Source organism: Leopardus geoffroyi, chromosome A2, assembly GCF_018350155.1.
Source record: "Leopardus geoffroyi isolate Oge1 chromosome A2, O.geoffroyi_Oge1_pat1.0, whole genome shotgun sequence".
Lineage (NCBI taxonomy): Eukaryota > Metazoa > Chordata > Mammalia > Carnivora > Felidae > Leopardus > Leopardus geoffroyi.
Genome location: NC_059331.1, coordinates 61076067 through 61098626, shown reverse-complemented (window position 1 = coordinate 61098626; position 22560 = coordinate 61076067). Strand labels below are relative to the sequence as shown.

Genomic DNA, 22560 nt, shown 5'->3' with positions numbered 1-22560 from the left:
TGGGTCGATGTGTCATTGTTTGGTGACACTGTTCTCAGTGTGGTGTTTATGGTGTATATGTAATGTGTCTGTTGTGTGCGTGTGATGTGTTTGTAAATTATGTTTCCCAAGTGCGATACATGTAGAGTGTGTGTGCTGTGTGTGCAATGAAATTGTGATTTCTATATTGTGTATCCAAGGTGTATACATGGCATATGTGTGCTCTATATCTATAGTGTATGTCAGTCTGTTTTACATGTGTGTTGTATGAGATGTGTGTGTGCGGTAGGTGTGTGTGTTCTGTCTGTGTGTAAGGTTTGTGTTGTGTTTTTGTTTGACATATGTGTGATTAGTGTATGTTTGATGTGTGTGTGTGTGTGTTTGTGATATGTGTGGTGTGTGAATAGTGTTTGAGTGGTGTTTGTGAGTGTGTGTGTAAATGTGTTGTCTGATGTTGGTAGTGTGTGTGTGTTTGCCACAAAAATGCTTGTTGGTTTATGTAAGCTTGGTGTGTGTGGGTCTGTGTGTGATGTGAGTGTGATGTGTGATGTGTGTGTTCTGTGTGTGTGTGTGTAGTTTGTATCTGGTGAATATGTGAAAGATCACTTTGGTGGCCTGTGTGTTGTATGTGTATATGGAATATATGTGTGCTGTATTTGTGGTCTATATGTGAGAAGTTTATAAAAATGTGTGGTATTTGTGCGATTTATGTGTAATTCTTGTGTGGTGATGGTGGGGTGTGTTTGCTGGCTATATAATTGTGTATGTGTTGTGGGTATGATATGTGGCACACATGTCATGTGGGTTGTGCATATGTGGATTTTGAATTTGTAGTATCTGCAGTGTGTGTGTGTGTAGTTCAGGATTTGGTATGTGTGGAATGTGTAGGGGTTGTGTTTGTTAGGTGGGTGGTGTGTTTATGTATGGGGTGTGTGTATATATGTGGTTTATAAGCAGTATGTCATTGGTGTATGTGTATTTCTGTGGGGAAAGCATGTGTGTGGAATATGTGTGCTGTGTATGTAGTGTGATGTATGTGTGGTGTTTGGTCTGTGTCATACGTTTTATGTATGTGATGTATGTGTGTTGTCTATTTATATGTAAGTTACTGAGGGTTGTGTACATGTGGTGTGTGTCTTTATGTGATTTATAAGCAGGAAAGACCACATGAGAGTTCTACATAAGAAGTGTGACTGTGTGGTACTTTAGGTATGTTGTGGTTTGATTCGTAAGTGTGTTATATGTTGGGGGCTAATGCGTTACACAGGCAGTGTGTAAGGATTATGTGTGCTCTGTGGTCTATAATGGTATGTGTCTAGTGTGTGTTTGGTGCCTAGATCTTAGTGTGTGTTAGCTACATGTTGGTTATTTTGTGGTGTATGTGAAAGAAGATGTTAGTTTGGTGTGTTAGATGAAAGATTGTTTCCACAAGGTGCTGACAGAGTTGAGTATATGGCATTTTCTGCATAGGCCCTGCTTGGGTTTTCAAACACTTCCAACTTAGTTGAACCTCAGATGTTAGTTGAGAGATGGTTTCTCTACAATGATGTTTCACAAAATTGCATAAATGGTGCTTTCGTTATACTTCTGGGTCTAGGATTTCAACACTTCTAACTTAGCGAAATAAGATGTTAGTTGAAAGATGGCTCCCCACAGTGTTGTATCACAGAGTTGAATATATGTCACTTTCCACATATTTGCTGCATAGGTTTTCAAACACTTCTAACTCAGTGAAAGAAAATGTTAGTTGAAAGATGGCTTCCCCAATGTGCTGTTTGACGGAGATGAGTATACGGCACCTTGTGCATAAGCCCTGCATAGGTTTTCAAACACTTATAACTTAGTTAACCGAAATGTTAGTTCAAAGAGAGTTTCCCCACAGTGTTGTTTCACAGCATTGTGTATATGGCACCTTGGTGTAGGCACCGCATGCATTTTCAAACTCTTCTAACTTATTGAAACAAGATACTAGTTGAAAGATGGTTTCCCCAAAGTCTGACAGAGCTGAGTATATGGCACTTTCTGCATAGGCTGCACACAGGTATTCAAAGACGTCGAACTTTGTGAAACGAGATGTTAGTTGAAAAAAGGTTTTTCCATAGTGTTGTTTCACGAAGTTGAGTATATGGCATTTTCCGCATAGCCCTGCATAGGTTTTGAAACACTTCTTACTTAGAGAAACCAGATGTTAGTTGAAAGATGGTTTTCCCACAGTGTTTCATAGAGTATATGGCATGCTCCTTGTAGGCCCCACACAGTTTTCAAACACTTTTAACTTAGTGAAACCAGATGTTAGTTGAAGGATGGTTTCCCCACACTGTTTTTCACAGAGTTGAGTATATGACACTTTCCATATAGGCCCCACATAGTTTTCAAAGAGATCTAACTTAGTGAAACCAGATTCTAGTTGAAAGATGGTTTCCCCACTGTGTTGTTTCCCACAGTTGAGTATATGGCACTTTCTGTGTAGATGTCACATATATTTTCATACAAATGACTTTGTGAAATGAGATGTTAGTTGAAACATAGTTTCTCCACATGTTGTATGACAGAGTTGAATATATGCCACTTTTTGCATAGGCCCTGCATAGATTTTCAAAAACATCTAACTTAGTGAAATAAGATGTTAGTTTTTTTTCAATATATGAAATTTATTGTCAAATTGGTTTCCATACAACACCCAGTGCTCATCCCAAAAGGTGCCCTCCTCAATACCCATCACCCACCCTCCCCTCCCTCCCACCCCCCATCAACCCTCAGTTTGTTCTCAGACAAGATGTTAGTTTTAAGACAGTTTCCCCAAACTATTGTTTCACAGAGTTGAGTATATGACACTTTCCGCATACACCCTGTATAGTTTTCAAACACTTTTAGCTTAATGAAACCAGATGTTAGTTGAAACATGGTGTCACCACAATGGTGTTTAACAGAGTTGAGTAATTGGCATATTCCATGTAGGACCAGCATAGGTTTTTGAAACACTTCTAACTTAGTGAAACCAGATGTTAGTTGAAAGATGGATTCCCCACAGTGTTCTTTGACAGAGTTGAGTATATAGCACTTTCTTCATAGGCCCTGCATAGGTTTCAAACACTCTGAACTTAGTGAAACCAGTTGTTAGTTGAAAGATCGTTTTCCACAGTATTTTTTCACACAGTCGAGTCTATGTCACTTTCCTCATAGTTACCCCAAAGCTTTTCAAAAACTTCTAAGTTAGTGTAACTATATATTAGTTGAAAGATGGTTTCACCACACTCTTATTTCAAAGAGTTGAGTAAATGGCACTTTCCTCATAGTTCCCCACTTCGGTTTTCAAACACTTCTAACAATGAAACAAGATGTCAGTTGATAGATGGATTCCCCACAGTGTTGTTTGACAGAGTTGAGTATATGGCAGTTTCTGCATAGGCCCTGCATCATTTCCCTACAATGATATTTCACCAAGTTGAGTAAATTGCATTTTTTTTATACTTCTAGGTGTAGTATTTGAACACTTTGTTCATCTAAGTTGGAAGTGTTTGAAAACCCATGTGGGACCTACACCAAAAGTGCTATATTCTCAACTCTTTGAAACACTGAGGGAAACCATCTTTCAACTATCATCTTGCTTCACTAAGTTAGAAGTGTTTGAAAACATGCAGAGCCTATGCAGAAAGTGTCATATAATCAACTGTGTCAAACAGCACTCTGGTAAAAACACCTTTTAACTAACATTTTGTTTCACTAAGTAGAAGTGTTTGAAAACCCATGCATGGCCTACAAGGAGGTGCCATATACACAACTCTGTGAAACAGCAGTGTGGGGAAAGCATCTTTCAACTAACATCCTGTTTCACTAAGTTAGAAGTATTTGAAAACCTATGCAGTGCCTATGAGGAAAGTGCCACATACCCAACTCTGTTAAAAGACACTGGGTGGAAATCATCTGTGCATATAACATCTGGTTTCATTAAGTTAGAATTTTTGAAACCAATGCACCCTATGCAGATAGTGCCTTATACTAAACTCTGTGAAACAACACTGTTCCATCTCTCAACTAACATCTGCTTCCACTAAGTTAGAAGTATTGGAAACCTAGGTAGGGCTTACACAGAAAGTGCCATATACTTAAATCTGTGAAACAACAGTGTGCTGAAACCATCTTTCTAACCCACTCACATCTGGTTTCATTAAGTTAGAAGTGTTTCAAAAACCATGCGGGGCTTACACAGAAAGTGCCATATACTCAATGCTGTGAAAAAAACACTGTGAAGAAATGATCTTTCAACTAACAATTTGTTTCACATTGTAAGACCTGTTTAAATCTTAGACCTAGAAGTATAACAAAAGCGCCATTTACTCAACTTTGTGAAACATCATTGTAGAGAAACTGTGTTTCAACTAACACCTCTGGTTCAATGAAGTTGGAAGTGTTTTAAAACCTATGTGGGTTCTATACAGAAAGTGCCATAAGCTCAACTCTGTGAAACAACACTGTGGTGAAACTATCTTTCAACAAACATCTAGTTTCACTAAGCTAGAAGTTTTTGAAAACCTTTTTTGGGGAACTATGAGGAAAATGACATACACTCGACTGTGAAAAAATACTGTGCAGAAACAGTCTTTCAACTAACAGCTGGTCTTCCCCCTGGGCTGGGAAATACTGGTTTGTCAAAGTAAAACAAGTTCATTACCTAGTTTTGTTTCTTCCCATCCTCCTACTGATTTCTTTCAGCCTTCCTATTAGAGTGAGTCCTCATTGCTTCCTAGATAACACAAGGAGAACTCTCTACAACAAAAGCTTCATCAGATTGTCCTTCTGAAGTCCTTTTTCTCAATCTGGGGCAATGCTCCATGACACCTACATGTCCCCACTTCAAGCCCAGTGCTCCCTCACCTGGTGTACATCCACCTAGGCCTACTGTTTTCCAGGCCTTTACCAGACACCAGGCACAACAGGGTGAAGCAGGAGAGGAGGAGCTTCTCCATTCTCATACAGACTAGCAAGATGACAGTAAAAAATAAGTAGAACCTACTTATTGGAAAGTCGGGTGGTGATGTGTACCATGAAGAAAATATAAACTCTCAGTAAGGAAGTTTGAGAAATTACTGAAGGCATTTGGGGAGCAGACAATGCAGTGCAGCTATATTTCAGTCTGGGAGAACAGCAAGTGCAAAGACCCTGGGATCAAGATGGACTACTACATGTGGAGAGTCCAGCTTTTTAGACTGGATTCTGAACTTTGCCTTGAGTAGGAATTTTGCTTCCGTTGGTAATGCTAGGTTTCACTTTCATAGATAATTAACCTGCACCTGGTCACCAGTCACTTGAATTCAGCAAATTCTATTCCAGTGATTCAAATTGAAACAGAGGTCATTTTGGGTCTAGTCAGCACATGGGTATTGAGGGGCCTCCCTTGGCCCAGCACTCTGCTGATGATGAGGAGGCTGTGACATGAGCACAGCAGGCTCTCCACCATGATGACTACAGTTAATGAATTTCCTCCATGTCAGGCCCCTTCCACTGTGCCTACTCATGTCAAGTGGGTCATGACCTCTGACCCTAATTGTCACACTTTGTTGTCTATGTGCAGTAATACCCAGCCCTCTCCACCAATGTGTCCCCCTGCACCTCACAGTGCATATCCCAAACTGACATTCTCTCTGGCATCCATTGAGATCCATCCATTGCCTCCTCTTGCAAACAGAAGTCCCTCTCTTTGGGGTAAACCCCCAAAGTCCCATTCCTCATGCCCCAAGGCCACCTCTGCCACATCCTCCAATGCATCGCCTGCAATGACTGCACTTATGAAGGAACCCCTATCATCTTTCCTTCCCCCTTCAGTCTGAAGTTGTGCCTCAACCTCTCTCTCTTTAATAAAGCCCCTTGAGGAATGTACAGTTTCACACTGGGACACTGAGGGCTCATAGGCACTATTGTTGTAAATGAAAAGCAGTTTCCCAGAACGCAGGACAAACAATGGCTCCCCGAGGAGCTGAACTTATGCTATTATGGCTATAAGATGCCAGTAAAGAAGGTCAGGCTGTAGCCCCTTCCCACTTCTCCCGCAGTGTACCTCATATCTCCATACCTTGGTCTGGATGTGCTGTGCCTTTTCATGCTGTGTTAGGGGGATTGCCATTCATTCATGTACTTGCTTGTTCATTTATCATGTATTTGGTGCCTGCTGGGTGCCAGGCTTTGGCTAGATGATAACTACTTCTGGGAATTCCAGGTTAGATGTTCACTCCTTCCTTGAAGCCCTTCTTGTCCACACTTTCTCCCTGTACCCTCAGGTACATCTGTGAGCTCTGAGTGTTATGGTCATACTTTTATGATTTTTCCAGCTTGTGGGCTCTGTGATTATATATATATATATACATATATATATATATACACCACACATATAATATATAATAATACATATATACATATATATATATACACACACACATACAATATGTGTGTGTGTATATATATATATGTATATATGTATATATATATATATATATATATATATATATATATATATATATATATATCACCTCTTATTTACCCATTCATTTGGGCTCTTTCCATAATTTGGATATTATAGATAATGGTGCTATAAACATGGGGGTGTATTTATCCCTTTGAGTCAATACTTTTGTATCTCTTGGGTAAATACCTACTAGATCAGGTGCTGGAACATAGGGTAGTTCTATCTTTAACTGTATGAGGAACCTCCATACTGTTTTCCAGAGAGGCTGCACCAGTTTGCATTACCACCAACAGTGTAAGAAGGTTACCCTTTTCAACATCCTTGCCAACACATGTCATTTCCTCTGTTGATAATTTGAGCCATTCTTACTGGTGTGAGGTGATATATCACTGTCATTTTAATATGTATTTCTCTGATGATGAGTATTTCCCATCTGCTTGCCATCTGTGTTATTTGGGAAAATGTCTATTCATGTCTTTTGTCCATTTGTTAACTGGCTTATTTGGTTTTTGCCTGTCGAATTTTGTAAGTTCTTTAGAGATTTTGGATACTAACCCTTTATCAGATATGTCATTTGCAAATATGACACGTTCCACAGGTTGCCTTTTAGTTTTGTTGATTGTTTCTTTCGCTGTGCAGCAGAAGCTTTTTTATTTTGATAAAGGCCCAAAAGTTTATTTTTGCTTTTGTTTCCCTCGCCTTAGATGACATGTCTGCTAAGAAGTTGCTAGAGCTGACGTCAAACAGGTTACTTACTGCCTGTGTTCTCTCCCTCTAGGATTTATATGGCTTCCAGTCTCACATATAGATCTTTAATCTATTTTGATATTTATTTTTTATTTGGTGTAAGAAAGTGGTCAAGTTTCATTTTTGCATGTTGCTGTCCAGTTTTGCCAGCACCATTTGTTGAAGACACTAATTTTTTTATATTGGATGTTACTTCCTGCTTTGTTGAAGATTAACTGACCATAGAGTTATGCGCCCATGTCTGGGCTTTCTATTCTGTTCCACTGATCTATGTTGTGCCAGTACCACACTGCTTTGATCAATTTGGTTTTGTAATATAATTTTAAGTTCAGAACTGTGATGCTTCCAGCTTTCCTTTTCTTTTCCAAGTTGTTTTGGCTATTTGGGGTCTTTTGTGGTTTATAAAAATTTTAGTAATGTTTGTTCTACAATGTATAAAATGCTTTTGGTATTTTGTAGAAGTTATATTAAATGTGTAGATTGCTTTGGGTATGTAGACATTTTGACATTTGTTCTTACAATTAATGGTGTGGTCATCTTTCCATTTCTTTTTGCCATCTTCAGTTTCTTTCTTCAGCATTTTATAGTTTTCAGAGTTTAGATTTTTAACTTCTTTGGTGAGGTTTATTCCTAGGTATTGTATGTTTTTTTGTGCAATTGTAAATTTGTTGATTTCTTGATTTATGTTTCTTTTGTTTCATTATTGTTGTTTAGAAATGGAACAGATTTCTATATGTTGAATTTCTCTCCTGCAATTTTACTGAATTTGTGTATCCATTCTAGCAATTCTTTTGGTAGAGTCTATCAGGTTTTCTATATAGAGTAATATGTCATCTGCAAAGACTTCAAGTTTAACTTCTTCCTTGCCTATTTGAATGCCTCTTATCCTTTGTGTTGTATGAGAGCTGTGGATAGGACTTCCAGTATTATGTTAAAGAACACTGGTGTGTTCCTGAAGGTCATGTTCCTGACTTTTGGGAAAAAGCTCTCAGTTTATCCCATTGAGCATGATATCACCTCTGGGCTTCTCATATATGCCTTTTATTATGTTGATGTATATACCTTCTTACACTACTTTAATGATAGTTTTCATCAAGAATGGATGCTGTACTTTGTCAATGCCTTTTATGCATCTATTGAAAGGATCATGTGATTCTTACCATTTTTTATTAATGTGATATATCATATTGATTTTCAAATATTGTATCATCCTTGCAGCTGAGCAATAAATCCCACGTGACCATGGTGAATGAGTTTCAATGTACTGTTGGTTGCAGTTTGCTAGTATTTTATTGATAATTTTTGCAACCTTGTTCATCAGGGATATTGGCCTGTAATTTTCTTTTTTAGTGGAGCCTTATCTTGTTCTGGTAAGAGGATACTGCTGGCCCCATTGAATGTATTGTGAATTTTTCCTTCTATTTTTTGAAATAGTTTGAGAAGAATAGGTATTAACTCTTCTTTAAATATTTGGTACAATTCACCTGTGAAGGAATCTGGTCCTGGACTTTTGTTTGTTGAGATGTTTTTGATTACTGATTCAATTTCTTTGCTGGGTACAGGTCTATTCAGGTTTTACATTTCTTCTTATTTAGTTTATATGTTTCTAGGAATGTATCCATTTCTTCCAGGTTGTCCAATTTGTTGACATATAGTTTTTCATCAGATTCTCTTATAATTGTTTGTATTTCTGTGGTATTGGTGGTTATCTCTCCTGTCTCATTCGAGATTTTATTTATTTGAGTCCCTTTTGTTTTACTTTTGGTAAGTCTGGAAACGAGTTTATCAATTTTATTATTTTTTTTCAAAGTTCTTCTGTTTCGTCATTTTGGGTAGTCCCTGGGGTGGCTCCCAACTACAGGGCACTTCCCTTGTGCTGTCGGGAGTAACTTGTGTTGGTGGGCAGGGCTGCAGTCACACCTGATGTCTGTCCCCAGCCTACCACTGGGGCCACAGTCAGACTGGTGTGTACCTTATGTTCCCCTCTCCTGGGGGCAGAACTCATTGTGGAGTGGTGTGGCCCCTGTCCAGGCTACTTGCACACTGCCAGGCTTGTGGTGCTGCTTTGATGGGATCTGGTGTATTAGCTGGGGTGGATCTGCGAGGTGCACAGGGGCAGGGGGGGGGTAGGCTTAGCTTGCTTTGCTGTTGGTGGTCCCCTGTAGGAGGGGCCCTGCAGCACTGGGAGGAAGGGAGACCTGTTGGAGGGATGGATCCACAGAAGCACAGTGTTGGGTGTTTGCACGGTGCAAGTTCGGTGATGAGAACTGGTCCCCTTTGGGATTACAGCTGGGGGATGGGAAAGGGAGATGGCGCTTGCCAGCGCCTTTGTTCCCCTGCCAAGCAGAACTCTGTCTTCTCAGGCTCAACAAATCTTCCTCCCGGTGTCCTCTCGCCCTCCTGCTCTCCAAGCAGAGCTGTTGACTTTTAACATTCCAGATAAGTCCCTCTGGCTGTCAGAACTCACAAAGTCCGGCCCCTCCGGTTTTGCAAGCCAGATTTCAGGGGCTCTGCCTTGCCGGGTGGGCTGCACCTCCACTGCCCGCCTCCCTCCCGCCAGTCCAGGTAGTGTGCACCACCTCTCTGCCCTTCCTACCCTCTTCTGTGGGCCTCTTGTCTATGCTCAGCTCCAGAGAGTCTGTTCTGTTAGTCTTCTGGCAGTTTTCTGGGTTATTTAGGCAGATGCGGGTGGAATCTAAGTGATCAGCAGGACGAGGTGAGCCCAGCATCCTCCTACACCACCATCTTCCTTGCAAACCTAATTTATTTCCAAAGAACCAGCTCCTGGCTGCATTGATCTGTCCTATTGTTTCTATATCACTTACTTCTCCTCTACTTCTTATTATTTCTCTTCTTCTTCCGGCCATAGGCTTCATTATTTGTTCTTTTTCTAGCTCATTTATGTGTGAGTTTAGGTTATTTATTTTAGACTTGGTCCTGTATTGCTATATACTTCTCTCTTAGGATGGCTTTTTCTGAGTCCCAAAGGTGTTGTACTGTTGTATTTTCATTTGTCTCCATGCATTCTTTAAATTTCTTCTTTGATTTCCTGGTTGGCCAATTCCTTGTTTAATAGCATGTTGTTTAAACTCTGTGTATTTGTGGCCTATCCAAATGTTTCTCTTGTGGTTGTCTTCAATTTCATAGTGTTATGGTCAGAAAACAGGCATGTTGTGGCCGGGTGGCTCAGTCAGTTAGGCGTCTGACTTCAGCTCAGGTCATGATCTCACCGTTTGTGGGTTTGAGCCCTGTGTTAGGCTCTGTGCTGACTGCTTAGATCCTGGAGTCTGCTTCGGATTCTGTGTCTCCCTCTATCTCTGCCCCTCCCCTGCTCATGCTCCATCTCTCTGTCTGTCTGTCTGTCTCTCTTTCAAAAATAAACACTGGGGTTCCTGGGTGGCTCAGTTGGTTAAGTGTCCGACTTCAGCTCAGGTCTCATGATCTCATGGCTTGTGAATTTGAGCCCTGCATCTGGCTCTTTGGTGGCAGCTCACAGCCTGCAGCCCGCTTTGGATTCTGTCTCCCTCTCTCTCTGCCCCTCCCCTGCTCACACTTTGTCTCTCTTAAAAATAAACATTAAATTTTTTTTAATAATTAAACATTAAAAAAATAAAAAAGGAAACAGGCATGTTATGATCTCAATCTTTTTGCACTTGTTGAGGCCCAATTTGTGACCTAGTATGTGGTCTATTCTGGAGAATGTCCCATGTGCTTTTGAAAAGAATGTCAAAATGTTAGGATGTTATCTTCTGAATATATCTCTTAAACCCATCTGGCCAAGTTTGTTATTCAATGACGTTTCCTTGTTGCTTTTCTGCTTAGATGATCTGTCCAGTGATGGAAGTGAGGTGTTAACATCCACTACAATTATTGTATCAATATCAGTGGTTTACTTAATGTTGTTATTGTTTTATATATCTGGGTGCTCCCACCTTGGGTGCATACATACTTAAAATTTTTACATCTTCTTGTTGGATAGATGCCTTTATTATAATAAAGTGCCTTTTGTCATGTCTTGTCACTATCTTTGGTTTAAAATCTAGTTTGCCTGATACAAGTATCATTACTCCTACTTTGTTTGCACCTCTATTTCCAGGACCAGTGCTACTCCATTCCTTCACTTTCAATCTGCAGGAGTCTTTAAGTCTAAAATGAGTGTCTTGTAGGCAGTATAGATCTTGTTTTTGTTTTTGTTTATCCATTCTGACACCCTATGTCTTTTGATTAGATCATCTTGATTTGATCATTCAGGGTAATAATTGCTAGATATGTATTTAGTGTCATTTTATTACTCATTTTGTTATTGTTTCTGGACATTTTCTCTGTTGCTTTCTTGTCTTTATCAGTTTTCTTCTTTCCTTTCCACTCAGAGTCCCCTTTAATATTTATTTCAGGGCAGGTTTAGTGGTAACAGACACCTTTAGATTCTGTTCGGGAAATTTTTCATCTCTCTTTCTATGCAAAATGATAGCCATGCAGGATAGAGTGTTCTTGGCTGAATAGTTTTCCCCTTCAGCACTTCGAATCACTTAGATCTCTGGCCATGACATCATCTTGATCTTTCATTTGAGATGAGTTCCTTTGTCTAGGAATTTGGCTTTAATTGCCTTTAATCAGTCAGGTACTGTGTGGAATGAGAAATTTGATTCAGTGTTTTCATATTTCATTACAAACAATGGTACTAATTATGATAATGATGAGTAAGAACATCAGCGGTAATTTGGAGTACCACAAACTCTAGGAATTTCCACCTTGCTAAAGTCCATCCTGTGCTGGACTTCAGTGAGAGCCAATCAATTCTTAACTCCATTTTCTTTTCAACCAAAAAACCATCTGGTCATCCTGGGAGCAGGCACCAAGTGACAGCCAGCTGTTGAGAAGGTCACTAGTAAGTATCCCAGGACCTCACCGGGATGACTGAACTCATGCACATGGCCTCCCAAAGTAGACCTCCAGCAGCATGTCCAGATATGCTCCCATGAACATTTCCCATGGAATTCTGGAAAAAACTATCAACAGGTGACAGGTAAACAGAACAACCTGTGAAGATGGCACTAGAATGGGTCTGTGACCCAAGGTGATGAGAGTGGACCACCAGGTGACTGTGGGCCCAAGGCTTCAAGTACTCATTGATGGCAAGACAGGTAGGGTCCTCATATTAGCCATCCTGAGAAGGGCCCCAGCTCTGGAGAGGAGACTTGTAGTAATTTTGATGTTCTCACAACTGGAATCTATGTGGAAAGGTGGGAGTACTGGTGCCTTCCCTGTACCTCCATGGCAGGTCCCCAGCTCTAGGTGAGGTTTGGAAATATTGGGAAATGAAAAATGACCACTGGGACCATAAAGAAGGGCACAGGAGCCAGACCTATGTCTTCTTGTGCCCAGCAGCCCCAGTAGGACCCTGTGTGCAGAAGGTCCTAGAGCATGTGGGTTGACCTTTGCCTGACACCCCAGTGACCTGGAATCACAATGCTGGCCTAGCCCTGCACCCTTCTCCAGAGCCACCCTCAGGTGGGTGGATAGTGCACCAATCCTCTGACACCACAGTAATGATCCTGCTAGTGATGCCAGGCTCCTGGACCTCTGCTTCCCTTTCTGCACTGAAATCTTATCCCTTGCCCATTTCCCTGGAGCTCTGGAGGACAAAGCTACCTAAAAGCATCCACCAGGTATCCACAACACCTGAGCAATCATGATCAGGAAGGACATGGATCACTTCTGCTTGAGCCTCGGATCTTCTTCCCAAGCCAAGGACACATGGAGTGTCTCAAGCGAGATCCTGGGTGCCTCTGAAGCAAACCTCATGGCCTGCAAGGTGTGACCCTGGAAGCCTTGGAAATGGACTTGGAAATGTTTTCCAGGAGGTCCTGGGGATGGTAATTTTTGGAGAGATGTTTGCTAAAAAGGTTAGAGTCTCCTGAGTAGAATCTCATGCCTACTGGGACTACTTCCAAGCTCTGGAGGAACATAAAAAATTTCCCAATGCCATGGGAAAGAAGAGGAGAAAATCCCTTCAGAGGCTTCTCAGAGCAAGAGGAGTTGTTCCCAGGCTCCCAGTGGCCTTGGGAAATCTACAGGGGCACGGGTAGGCACGGACTGCAAAATTGAAACCATGAAAGTACTTGAAGAATTGTGTATTTATCATATTTATTTCATAATTCCAGTGTGGAGAACTTTCAAAACATTTTTTAAAACCACTTGGAAGTCATAAGGGAAAGATTGATAAGCTTGACCATACAGAATGTTTGTAATAAATAATCATTAAGTGGGACCAGGGAAGTAAATTGCAGCACATCCATACAATGCAATACTATCCATTTTTGGTTTATTTATATCATTATAATGAGATAGATCTGTAGGTTCTGAGATAGAAACATGTTCATGAACTGCTAAATGAATATAGCAAGTGCTAGAATTGTCAAAGTGTAGACAGAAAAAAAAAAGCATATGAAACTTTTTCAAACTTCTATGGAAAGGCAAGGAATTGGAATAGCTTAAACATTTGTGAAGGACAAGAATAAAGTCTTTCCTATATCCTGGTGTCAACAGTCAAAAAAAACACTGGCTTCATAAACTATAAGCCACACTTCCTTCTGTCTGCTGTCTCCTACTTACAGTCCTCTGGCAGGCAGCTGACATCCCAGCCCCTCCACCTCCCAGCTCCTTTAAGGCCCAAGTGAACTGGGAGCCAGTAGGACCCTGAAACTTCAGGGTCCCTGTGTCCTCAGCCTTTCCCTTCATACTGGGAGCCCCAGGCAATTCATTCAACTGCCTCAGCCGTCCAGGTCTGGTGCTACCTGTCCCGACCTACACTAAGTGTAGTCCTTCAGTCCAGGAGCCTTAGGCTGCATTCCCAAGGGAAGTTTATTCCTTTGCAGAGCACATAGGAGGGAAGGGTTAACTTTTTGCACCTGGACCCACCATATACACATTGTGTGCTTTCAACTACCAGTAACCCAAACTTACAGAAGTCTTGGGTTTGTTGGCACAGCCATGGCCATTGCTCTCTCCAAACATGGAGGCACAATAGCAAGTTCAGGAGTGCCAGAAGGAAAGGGGAGATACACACACACACACACCCTGATGGTTAGTTGGTACTCTTGCCAGGACCTGCAGTGGTGGCAGCAGAAAAGTATTCTTTTAGTTAAAGCAAACTAGCTAAATTTTATTTGCTATTTACTTTAAGGTGAGGACTGGCAAAGTGATAGATCCTGAGGTTTAGAGTAATCATAATAAGTATCACTGTTGTTACTCATCACTCTTGTCATTGTTACCATTTTTGTAGTTAATTGAGGTTGACTGCATAAAATTTCTCTATCCACTGACAGTGTACAATTTATTGAAGACAGTGCAAGAGGGGGTTTCAGTACATGGAATTTTCTGTATCTTTCAGAATGTGAATTGCTTGCTCCAACCTGAGAAGCCCTAACCCACAACCTGAAGCAATCAGCCTTGGAGTTCCTCTCATTTTTAATCCTGATTCTAAGTTAGGAAAACTAACTAATCACATAAAATGCCTTCTTCCAGCCAACCTGCTTCCTGCTTCCCCAGTCACAACCTCTGATCAGGCTGCACATTCCTTTTCACCCTAGAAAGCTTTCTACTTCTCCCTATGCCTTTGAGTCTCTTCCAAAAGAGCACATGGTCATGGCTGAGTCCCTTGCTATTTAGAGCAAGCTCTGAATGAACAGTGTGTGTTCTCATTTGGGTGGTCTTTACTGATGTCTAGGGAGGTTAGTAGACAGGGACCAAATAAAGCGCCCAGAATATATATGTTTTATAAGTTAACTTTTTTTCCCAAATGAGTTATTTATTTATCCATACAGCTTAAAAAAACTGAGATATAATTCACATACCAGAAAACCTACTCTTTTAAAAGTGTACAATTCAGTTATTTACAGTCTATTCAGGAAGTTATGCAAACCATCATCATTGTCTAATTCCAGAACATTATCACCACCTCAAAAAGAAACCCAGGTTCAGGGCATCTAGTGTGTAGCATGGTGGTCATATATAACAATACTCTATTGTATACAAGAAAGTTAACTGTAAAAGTAGAGCTTTAATGTTCTCACCATAATGACAACAACAAAATGATAATTATGTGAAAAAAGGATGCCTTGACTAATCTTACAGTGATAACCATTTCACAATATGTACATGTATCAAATCATCACATCGTACATCTTACACTATATAATGTTGTATGTCAACCATATTTCAGTAAAGTTGGAGTGGGGAAGAGAAACCCAGCCCTGATTAAATGATCACTTCCTTTTCCACCCCCCTCCCAACCCCTGGAAATCACCAATATGCTTTTTTTCCCTCTATGGATTTGCCTATTCTGAATATTTTAAGTAAATGGAATAATAAAATATGTAACCATGTATGTCTGCCTTCTTTCTTATGCTTAGCATCATGTATCTAAGGCTCACCCATGTTTTAACATATACCAGTGCTTTATTACTCACCTTAATATTATATGTACATAATATTAAAAATATATATGCACACAGACATATATATATTCATGTGCCACCAAGTCCCTTATTTTTTAAATTGTGGAAAATATACATAACAAAACACTGGTCATTGCAACACTTAAAGCCTCTGGGAGCCTGGAAAAAGGAAAGCTCTGAGCCAGAAACTCAGTCCCTGGACTAGGGAGTACGGGGGCTGTCAGTGGTGGGGGTGGTAGACACCACAGGGGGAGCTCTGCTGAGGGGGTAGGTGGTGGCAGCGGTCTGAACTAGCTGTGTGGAATAAAAAAAAAAGAGAAAGAATCACCCAAAAGCAAGGAAAAGTGGAAAAAGTTCAAGACAAGGACAAGACATAATAGAATCAGGGCTGTGCTATTTATGAGTTGGACCTACAGAGCTTGAAATTATTTCTGAAAAATACTGAAGTTTTGGGCCCTTCACTTCTTCCTCATAAGGAAGTATGCTAGAGACAACATGGCACACCGAGCATGACGGTTGACAAATCACTGTCAGTTATTTTGCAGGAATACAAATTGAGGCATTTCAGTTCCTCTGAACTTTGAGTTGAGCCTGACTTCTTTATTGTTGTTTCTGTCCTTAGTCTTCATCTGAATTCTTCACTGATGGTTCTGTCCACTCACCAGACATGATTGACTCATGCAGGTGCATTAGATGGTCATTACACTTTTCCTCTCCTGTATCTCAATGTTACTCTCAACTGGAATATTTTAACCTGAACAATTCAGATCGGTTTGCTGTTCCCATGTTGCTTTTCAGACCAGTTTAATATCACATCATCTTCACAGCTAGTGCTCGCTCAGGTTGGCCTGTGAACTCATCTTTGTTAGGACAGTTGACACATTCAGGGCTACACAGCCTGAGAGATGTGCAGAACAGGTGCCTGTCCTGGGAAGTGTAGCCAGGTTTGGGAAATAATCCCCAGAGAGAAAACATTAGAGAACTTGGCATAGCACTAAGATAGAGATAACCAGTTCAAGAGTGGGAAAGGTCCTTGTACTAAAATCCTGGATGGCTATATTCTAGCCTCACAGAAAACAAAGAGGCAAGTGGCTTGCACTGCAGGACATTTTTTGGATAGAACAAGGGAAATTTGATGGCATGGGGTTTTTAGTAAGATGAAGTCTGGCAGTAAAGGATAGTAAAAGGCAGAGTGGTAGAGGGAACGAACAGTCTTTCATCCTGGGGGTTATATAATAAAAATGCCGACTCGTGATTGCCATAAACAATGTCATCTAGCTTCTGTGGTCCTACTTCTTCATCGCTAAAAGTAAAAGACTTACAGATTTAGCCATTTTTAACTATGTGAAATAGATTAGGTGTGACACCTCTTGAAAGAAGTTTCCCCTGCAAGATATGTGGCAGAATATATGTTTCAATGTAACAAAATATTATTGAAGGTCATAACTGCTACTGTGCAACTTTAGTCTTTCTCTAGAAATTTCTGCCCCTTGAATTGTGCACATTGTTATATTTTTCTTTCTTTTATGTTTCAAATAGAGTGTTTAAATTTGACTCGCTTATCCACACAGATCCTGGAAATAAGAGCTTCGGCCCAGCAAAATTTTTTTTTTAAAACTCAATACAGTGCCATTAAGTACTACATTCCTGCCCTGCCACAACTTGCCCCACCCACTCAAAGACAGCAGCACACTCAGAAGACAGCAGCCCAGCCCTTCTTAGGAACCCACTGTGCCACCTAACCTCTGGTTACCAGAAGGCCAGCAGGGAGCCAGTCCTGGCAGTGCTCTCCTACCCATGGGAGTACCAGGGGCTTCCAACACCCTGCTCTCACATCTGAGACTCTTCAGACCCACCCCTGGCCTTGCTCCTGAGACCTGCCCAGATCCAGCATATTCAGGAGCAGGGTGTGGCCAGAGGCATCTGGCTGCGGAGCCCAAGGTCATTGGAGCCCCTCCTGGCCCTCAGTGCAGCCCAGCCTTGGCCCTAACTGCCCCTTTTGCCCAACCCCAACTTGCCTTAACCAAACCACAACCATCATCACAACCAGAAGAACCAACCAGGCCATGCTGCCCTTCCTGGAGTCCCATGTGCCACCCACCCACCCAAACCAGGACCCAGCTAAAGCTATCTTCTCAACAGCAGCCAAAAATGAGAGCTCCAGAGGGAGGGGGGCTCTGAAGAGGAGTGCAGCTCCTGAAAAGGAGGGTGGTCATGCATGGCCTGGGTCAGGACAGGAGGCAGTGCCCTGGGGCTGGCAGTCACCTGAAGGTCCTGAGAAGTGCCATCTCTTGGGGAGGGTTCCACTCTAATTCCTGCCCAGCCTCAAAGTGCAACTGGGATGTGTTTCTGTGTTTCTCTCTTTGCTTTTGAGTTTTGTCTTTATGTCAAGTGACCTTGGGCTTGCTGAGAGTGGCTCGCTGTTTCCTGAGTGCAGCTCCCTGTTTCCCGACAGCAGCAGCAATAAGAGAGACAGTAGGGCCTGAGGTCTGGATCACTCTTGTCTCCTCAAGACTGGATGGGTTTTTACTTGCTCTAGGGAGAAGATGTCTGTCCCTTGGTAAAGCAGCCTGAGTATCATGAAAAGAATGGCTGTCTCTTCATAAGTTGGAGCCTCATCCCAGGGCTTAGATGGTTGGGGTACCAAGTGAATTGCTTGGGGCTCCCAGGATTCCATCGGGAAGAGGTTATAGGGAGCCCCTGGTTGGCCCTGGGTCTGGGTAAGGTTCGAAGGGGAAAGGCTGGGATGCTGTCTGCCCACCCAGTGGTAGGGGGACAGAGATGGCTACAGGGACTGAATTGGGTAGGTGAAGTTTGGGGGCTGGAGGTAGGGAGGGAAAGAGGCAGGAGGTGTCTGGAGGGAGCCTCACTTGAGGTGCTGACAGCAGCAGCAGAAAAGGGTGGGAGGCATAAGCCTACAGCACCCTATTTTCCCAGGCAGTCTCCCACCCATGTTCAGGGTTGGGTAGCTGAAGTGTCTGGGAGAAAAGCCAAGTGGCTCATTTTCTGTGCTAAACCTGAACTTCTTGCCCTTCTCTTACTCCTTCATGCATTGCTCCACCCAGGCCCTCCTTAAACACTGGTCATACTTCTGGCTTCTGCTCTGTGGATGATACTAACAGGACAGGGTGGAACCACTGTTTCAGCTTCGCAGTGACCAGTGCAGGTGCCTGGCCAGCCCTGCCTCTGATACCACATCTGGCGCAGCATCACTGTGAGGTGGCCACTGGCAGATTCACTTAGGGCTAGGAACTGAGGCTGCAAAGGCCCAAATGACTTGCCTAAGGCCAGTAGAAGGATTAAAACCTAGGTGTGGTGACCCCTAAAGCTGTCTCTAAAGAACAGACCATCTACTACAGAAACAGGTTGTGGAAGAGTAAATGGGCCATGGTGGGGTGGGGGTTGGCTCTTGCCTGGATTGGTCTGTTTCCTCACTTCCTTCCTACTGCCTGGAAGCCCTGTACTTCCATCTCCTTCTAAACATCCTGCACTTTCCTATTGTCCTGTCCATCTGAGACAGAACAGAGGGATCTCTGCCTCTGGAGTGAAGATTAAGTTTGTTATTCAGATGTAGAGTCATGTAAAAGGCTCAAAATTAAAATTTAACATAAAAATCATGTAGAATGCTAATGGTTCGGATGAGGTGAAGATGGCAGGAGGTTTCTCAGACTCCTGTTAGTGATTGAGGCTTGGTCCAGGAGGGAGGGAGAAGAGAAAAGAATCTCACCTTTGGTGAATTTGACCCACATTGAGCCTCTGTTTAAAAATTTCATCTATTCGGTGTTTTATCCATAATCACATTTTTCTGAGCCCCTTTCCACATCTGGCCCAGAGTCCTCATAGAGCACACAGGCTGGAGACATCATCAGAGTGTAAACACAGCACTTGGACCTACACAACCTGCCTGACATGCAGCTTTTGATTGCCAAGGTAGCCATTTCAAAGATATCCATTGTGAATACACCCATTGCCAGCTGTTTGACACAGCTACTGGGGAAACAGCTAGATGAGAAACCAGGTCACTGCAACTATGAAATTCCCCTTTTATTAAGCCCTGGATAACTGATCACTTGAGTGACTCCCTTCTTATACTTTAATCCCTATAATTTTCCAATAAAGGGTGAACCTTGAAACCCTAGACACCCCTCCTGAGACTTCAATAAAGGCACACTCCCAAGTCTGCTTTTCTCTCCCTACCTGAGACCCTAATGTGTGGCCCTTGGGTGTGCTGTGTACCCTCCAGGACCTGTGAGTATTTTTTTTTCAAAGTTCTTTGGTGGTTGTTGCTGTGGTGCATCTTGCAATCATAATAAGAACCACAAGGGCCAGTCCAGCCTCAAGAGTGTCTCTGGATGGGGAAATGCCTGTGGGTGCTCATCACAAGTAGTACATGCCCAGGTGAGTGCCTCAGGCACTCCTAACTGATAGCATCACTATCAATTGACTGAGACTGACACTAAACAGACTAAGGGACCCAAGTGAGACCATAGAGGCCTGCAGGAGAGAGCGAGGCCCAAGATGGTCTTCATGAAGGAAGTGCCATCTGAGTTGGGTCTACAAGATGAGCCAGGGGCAGCCACTGAGCTGGAACAAAAACATAACAAATGGATGAACAAATGAATGAACGAATGAATGGCTATCCATCTAGCAGAGAATGAAGCAGGGAAGCTCACCCATGCTGAGGGCTGAAACACAGTGCACACTGGGTGTGTTAGTCCATTCAGGTTGCTATAACAAAATACAGCAGACTGGATAACTTATAAAAAGCAACCCTATTTGGAGGCTGAAAGTCAAGATCATGGTACCAGCATGGTTGGGTAAGGGACCTTTTCCTGGTTCATATCTGGTAGCTTCTTGCTATGTCTTCACAAGGTGGAAGAGACTAGGTGTCAGTGTGGAGTCTTTTTATAGAAGCAAGAATCTCATTCATGAAAGCTCTGGCCTCATTACCTAAACACGTTCCAAGGACCCCAGCTTCTAACAATTTCACATTGGGCATTAGGATTTCAACATATGAATTTGGAGCAGGGGAAGGGACAGGGAATAAACATTCAGATCATAGCACAGACAGAATGGTGGTGAGGCCTATGGTGTAATGCCTGCCTCACTCAGGGAAAGAATGTGGCACTGATGCTTTGGAGGGGAGACAGTGAACACAGCATGTTAGAAGGGGTATGTGCTACAGAGGAAAGATGGGGACTCAGGAAGCTTATAAGTGGGCTGGAGTGGACAGGAGGGGGCTAGGAACAGCAGGAGCAGGGGACAGTCATGTTGAAGAGATTGCACAGGACATCGTGCCCGCTGTGAGGACTTTTCCTCCAGGTGGGGCAGCTTGTGCTGAGCAGGGGTGGGGCTCTGAATGCTCTGAAGGTATGAAGTGGGTAATAGCTAGGGAGACTTGGGGTGGGGGAGGCTGTCACTATAGATTGTGTAGGCAGGGAAGCCTTCTCTTAGGAAGTGACATGTGAGCTGATATGTATCTCTTGTATGGACCATGTTTCTAGTTTGCTAAATGTGGTGTTTTAGCATGTGCATCTGCCTACATGTGTACACCGGACACGCCTTGTTGTAACAACCCATTGGTATGTCTGAGTCACTTCATCTAGGCCTCCAGCCTTCCTGCTCACCATTTCAACTTAGAGGAATCATTCTCCAAGGGGTTTCCTTTTCAAATACAAACCAATCCATCCAGTGTCCACAACTCCAACCACTTCATCTATCAGACTCTCACACTTGGGGCCATTATCCACCTGCCCTAATAATGCCAGGGCCATGTACCAGAAAACTAGGGATGACCTCTATGTTCCAGAGTCCTGAAAGTATTCAAACCAGCCAGTCCTAAGCCTGCTTACCTTTTCTACCTGTTCCTTTCTAAGGAAACTACAATAAGGAACTTTCTCACATTTTCCCACCCACTCCCTCTGCCTCCTGACCATCATGGCACATGTGGCCCTGTATAGTGTGATTTGCCCCCTCCTCTGGGAGCTCTGAGTAAAACCTGTCTTTTCAATAAAAGACCACATCCTGATATGTTTACCTTACTATAACACATTTATGAATACACTATATTTTAAAATAGTGAATGACAGAAGACCTCCTAGGCACTTTGAAGAGTGGGCAAATGAGTAAACTATACATCTTTTCATAATAGTCTCAAGTTTAATACCTTAAAATATATTAGAGTTCCTTTCCCCCCTAAAATTTCAGACTTCATAAGAGTGGAGGGCATATAGGAAATTATATGGATCAGACCAGGCATCTGGAGAAGAGACTGGGAAAGCACAAGTGATAGAAGAAAGAACAAGATGAATCCCCCTGGAAGATAATAGCTCCAGACTTGTTTATTTGGGAACATCAATCTTCCAGAGAATTTCCAGAGGAAACCCTCTTGCACTGCTGGTGGGACTGCAAACTGGTGCAGCCACTCTGGAAAACAGTGTGGAGGTCTCTTAAAAAATTAAAAATAGAACTACCCTATGACCCAGAAATAGCACAGCTAGGAATCTACCTAAAGGATACAGGAGTGCTGATGCATAGGGGCACATGTACCCCAATGTTTATATCAGCAGTATCAACAATAGCCAAAGTATGGAAAGAGCCCAAATGTCCATCAATGGATGACTGGATAAAGAAGATGTGGTTTATATATAAGATGGAATACTACTTGGCAATGAGAAAGAATGAAATCTGGCCATTTGAAGCAATGTGGATGGAACTGGAGGGTATTATGCCCTCCAGGGTGAAATAAGCCAGGCAGAGAAAGACAGATACTATATGTTTTCACTTATATGTGGATCTTGAGAAACTTAACAGAAGACCATGGGGAAGGGGAAGAGGGAAAAAAAAGTTACAGATTGGGAGGGAGGCAAACCATAATAGACTCTTAAGGACTGAGAACAGGCTTAGAGTAGATGG

The 22560-nt window shown here is 42.3% G+C and overlaps 1 protein-coding gene across 3 annotated transcripts in view; it reads right to left on the bottom strand.

Moving 5' to 3' along the window:
* Positions 1-22560, bottom strand: part of LOC123606126 (solute carrier family 41 member 3-like) — a 222963-nt gene that overhangs the window by 70836 nt on the left and 129567 nt on the right. Inside the window, exon 10 of one of the 3 annotated variants that reach the window (XM_045494090.1) lies at positions 15229-15939. The exons of 1 other annotated variant lie outside the window; for it this stretch is intronic. In XM_045494090.1, coding sequence (XP_045350046.1) covers positions 15866-15939 — 74 coding nt within the window. In that variant the 3' untranslated portion in view covers positions 15229-15865. Of the gene's footprint in view, positions 1-15228; positions 15940-16440; positions 16573-22560 lie in introns of those variants that run through there. One more of the 3 variants, XM_045494083.1, reaches the window with a different exon arrangement.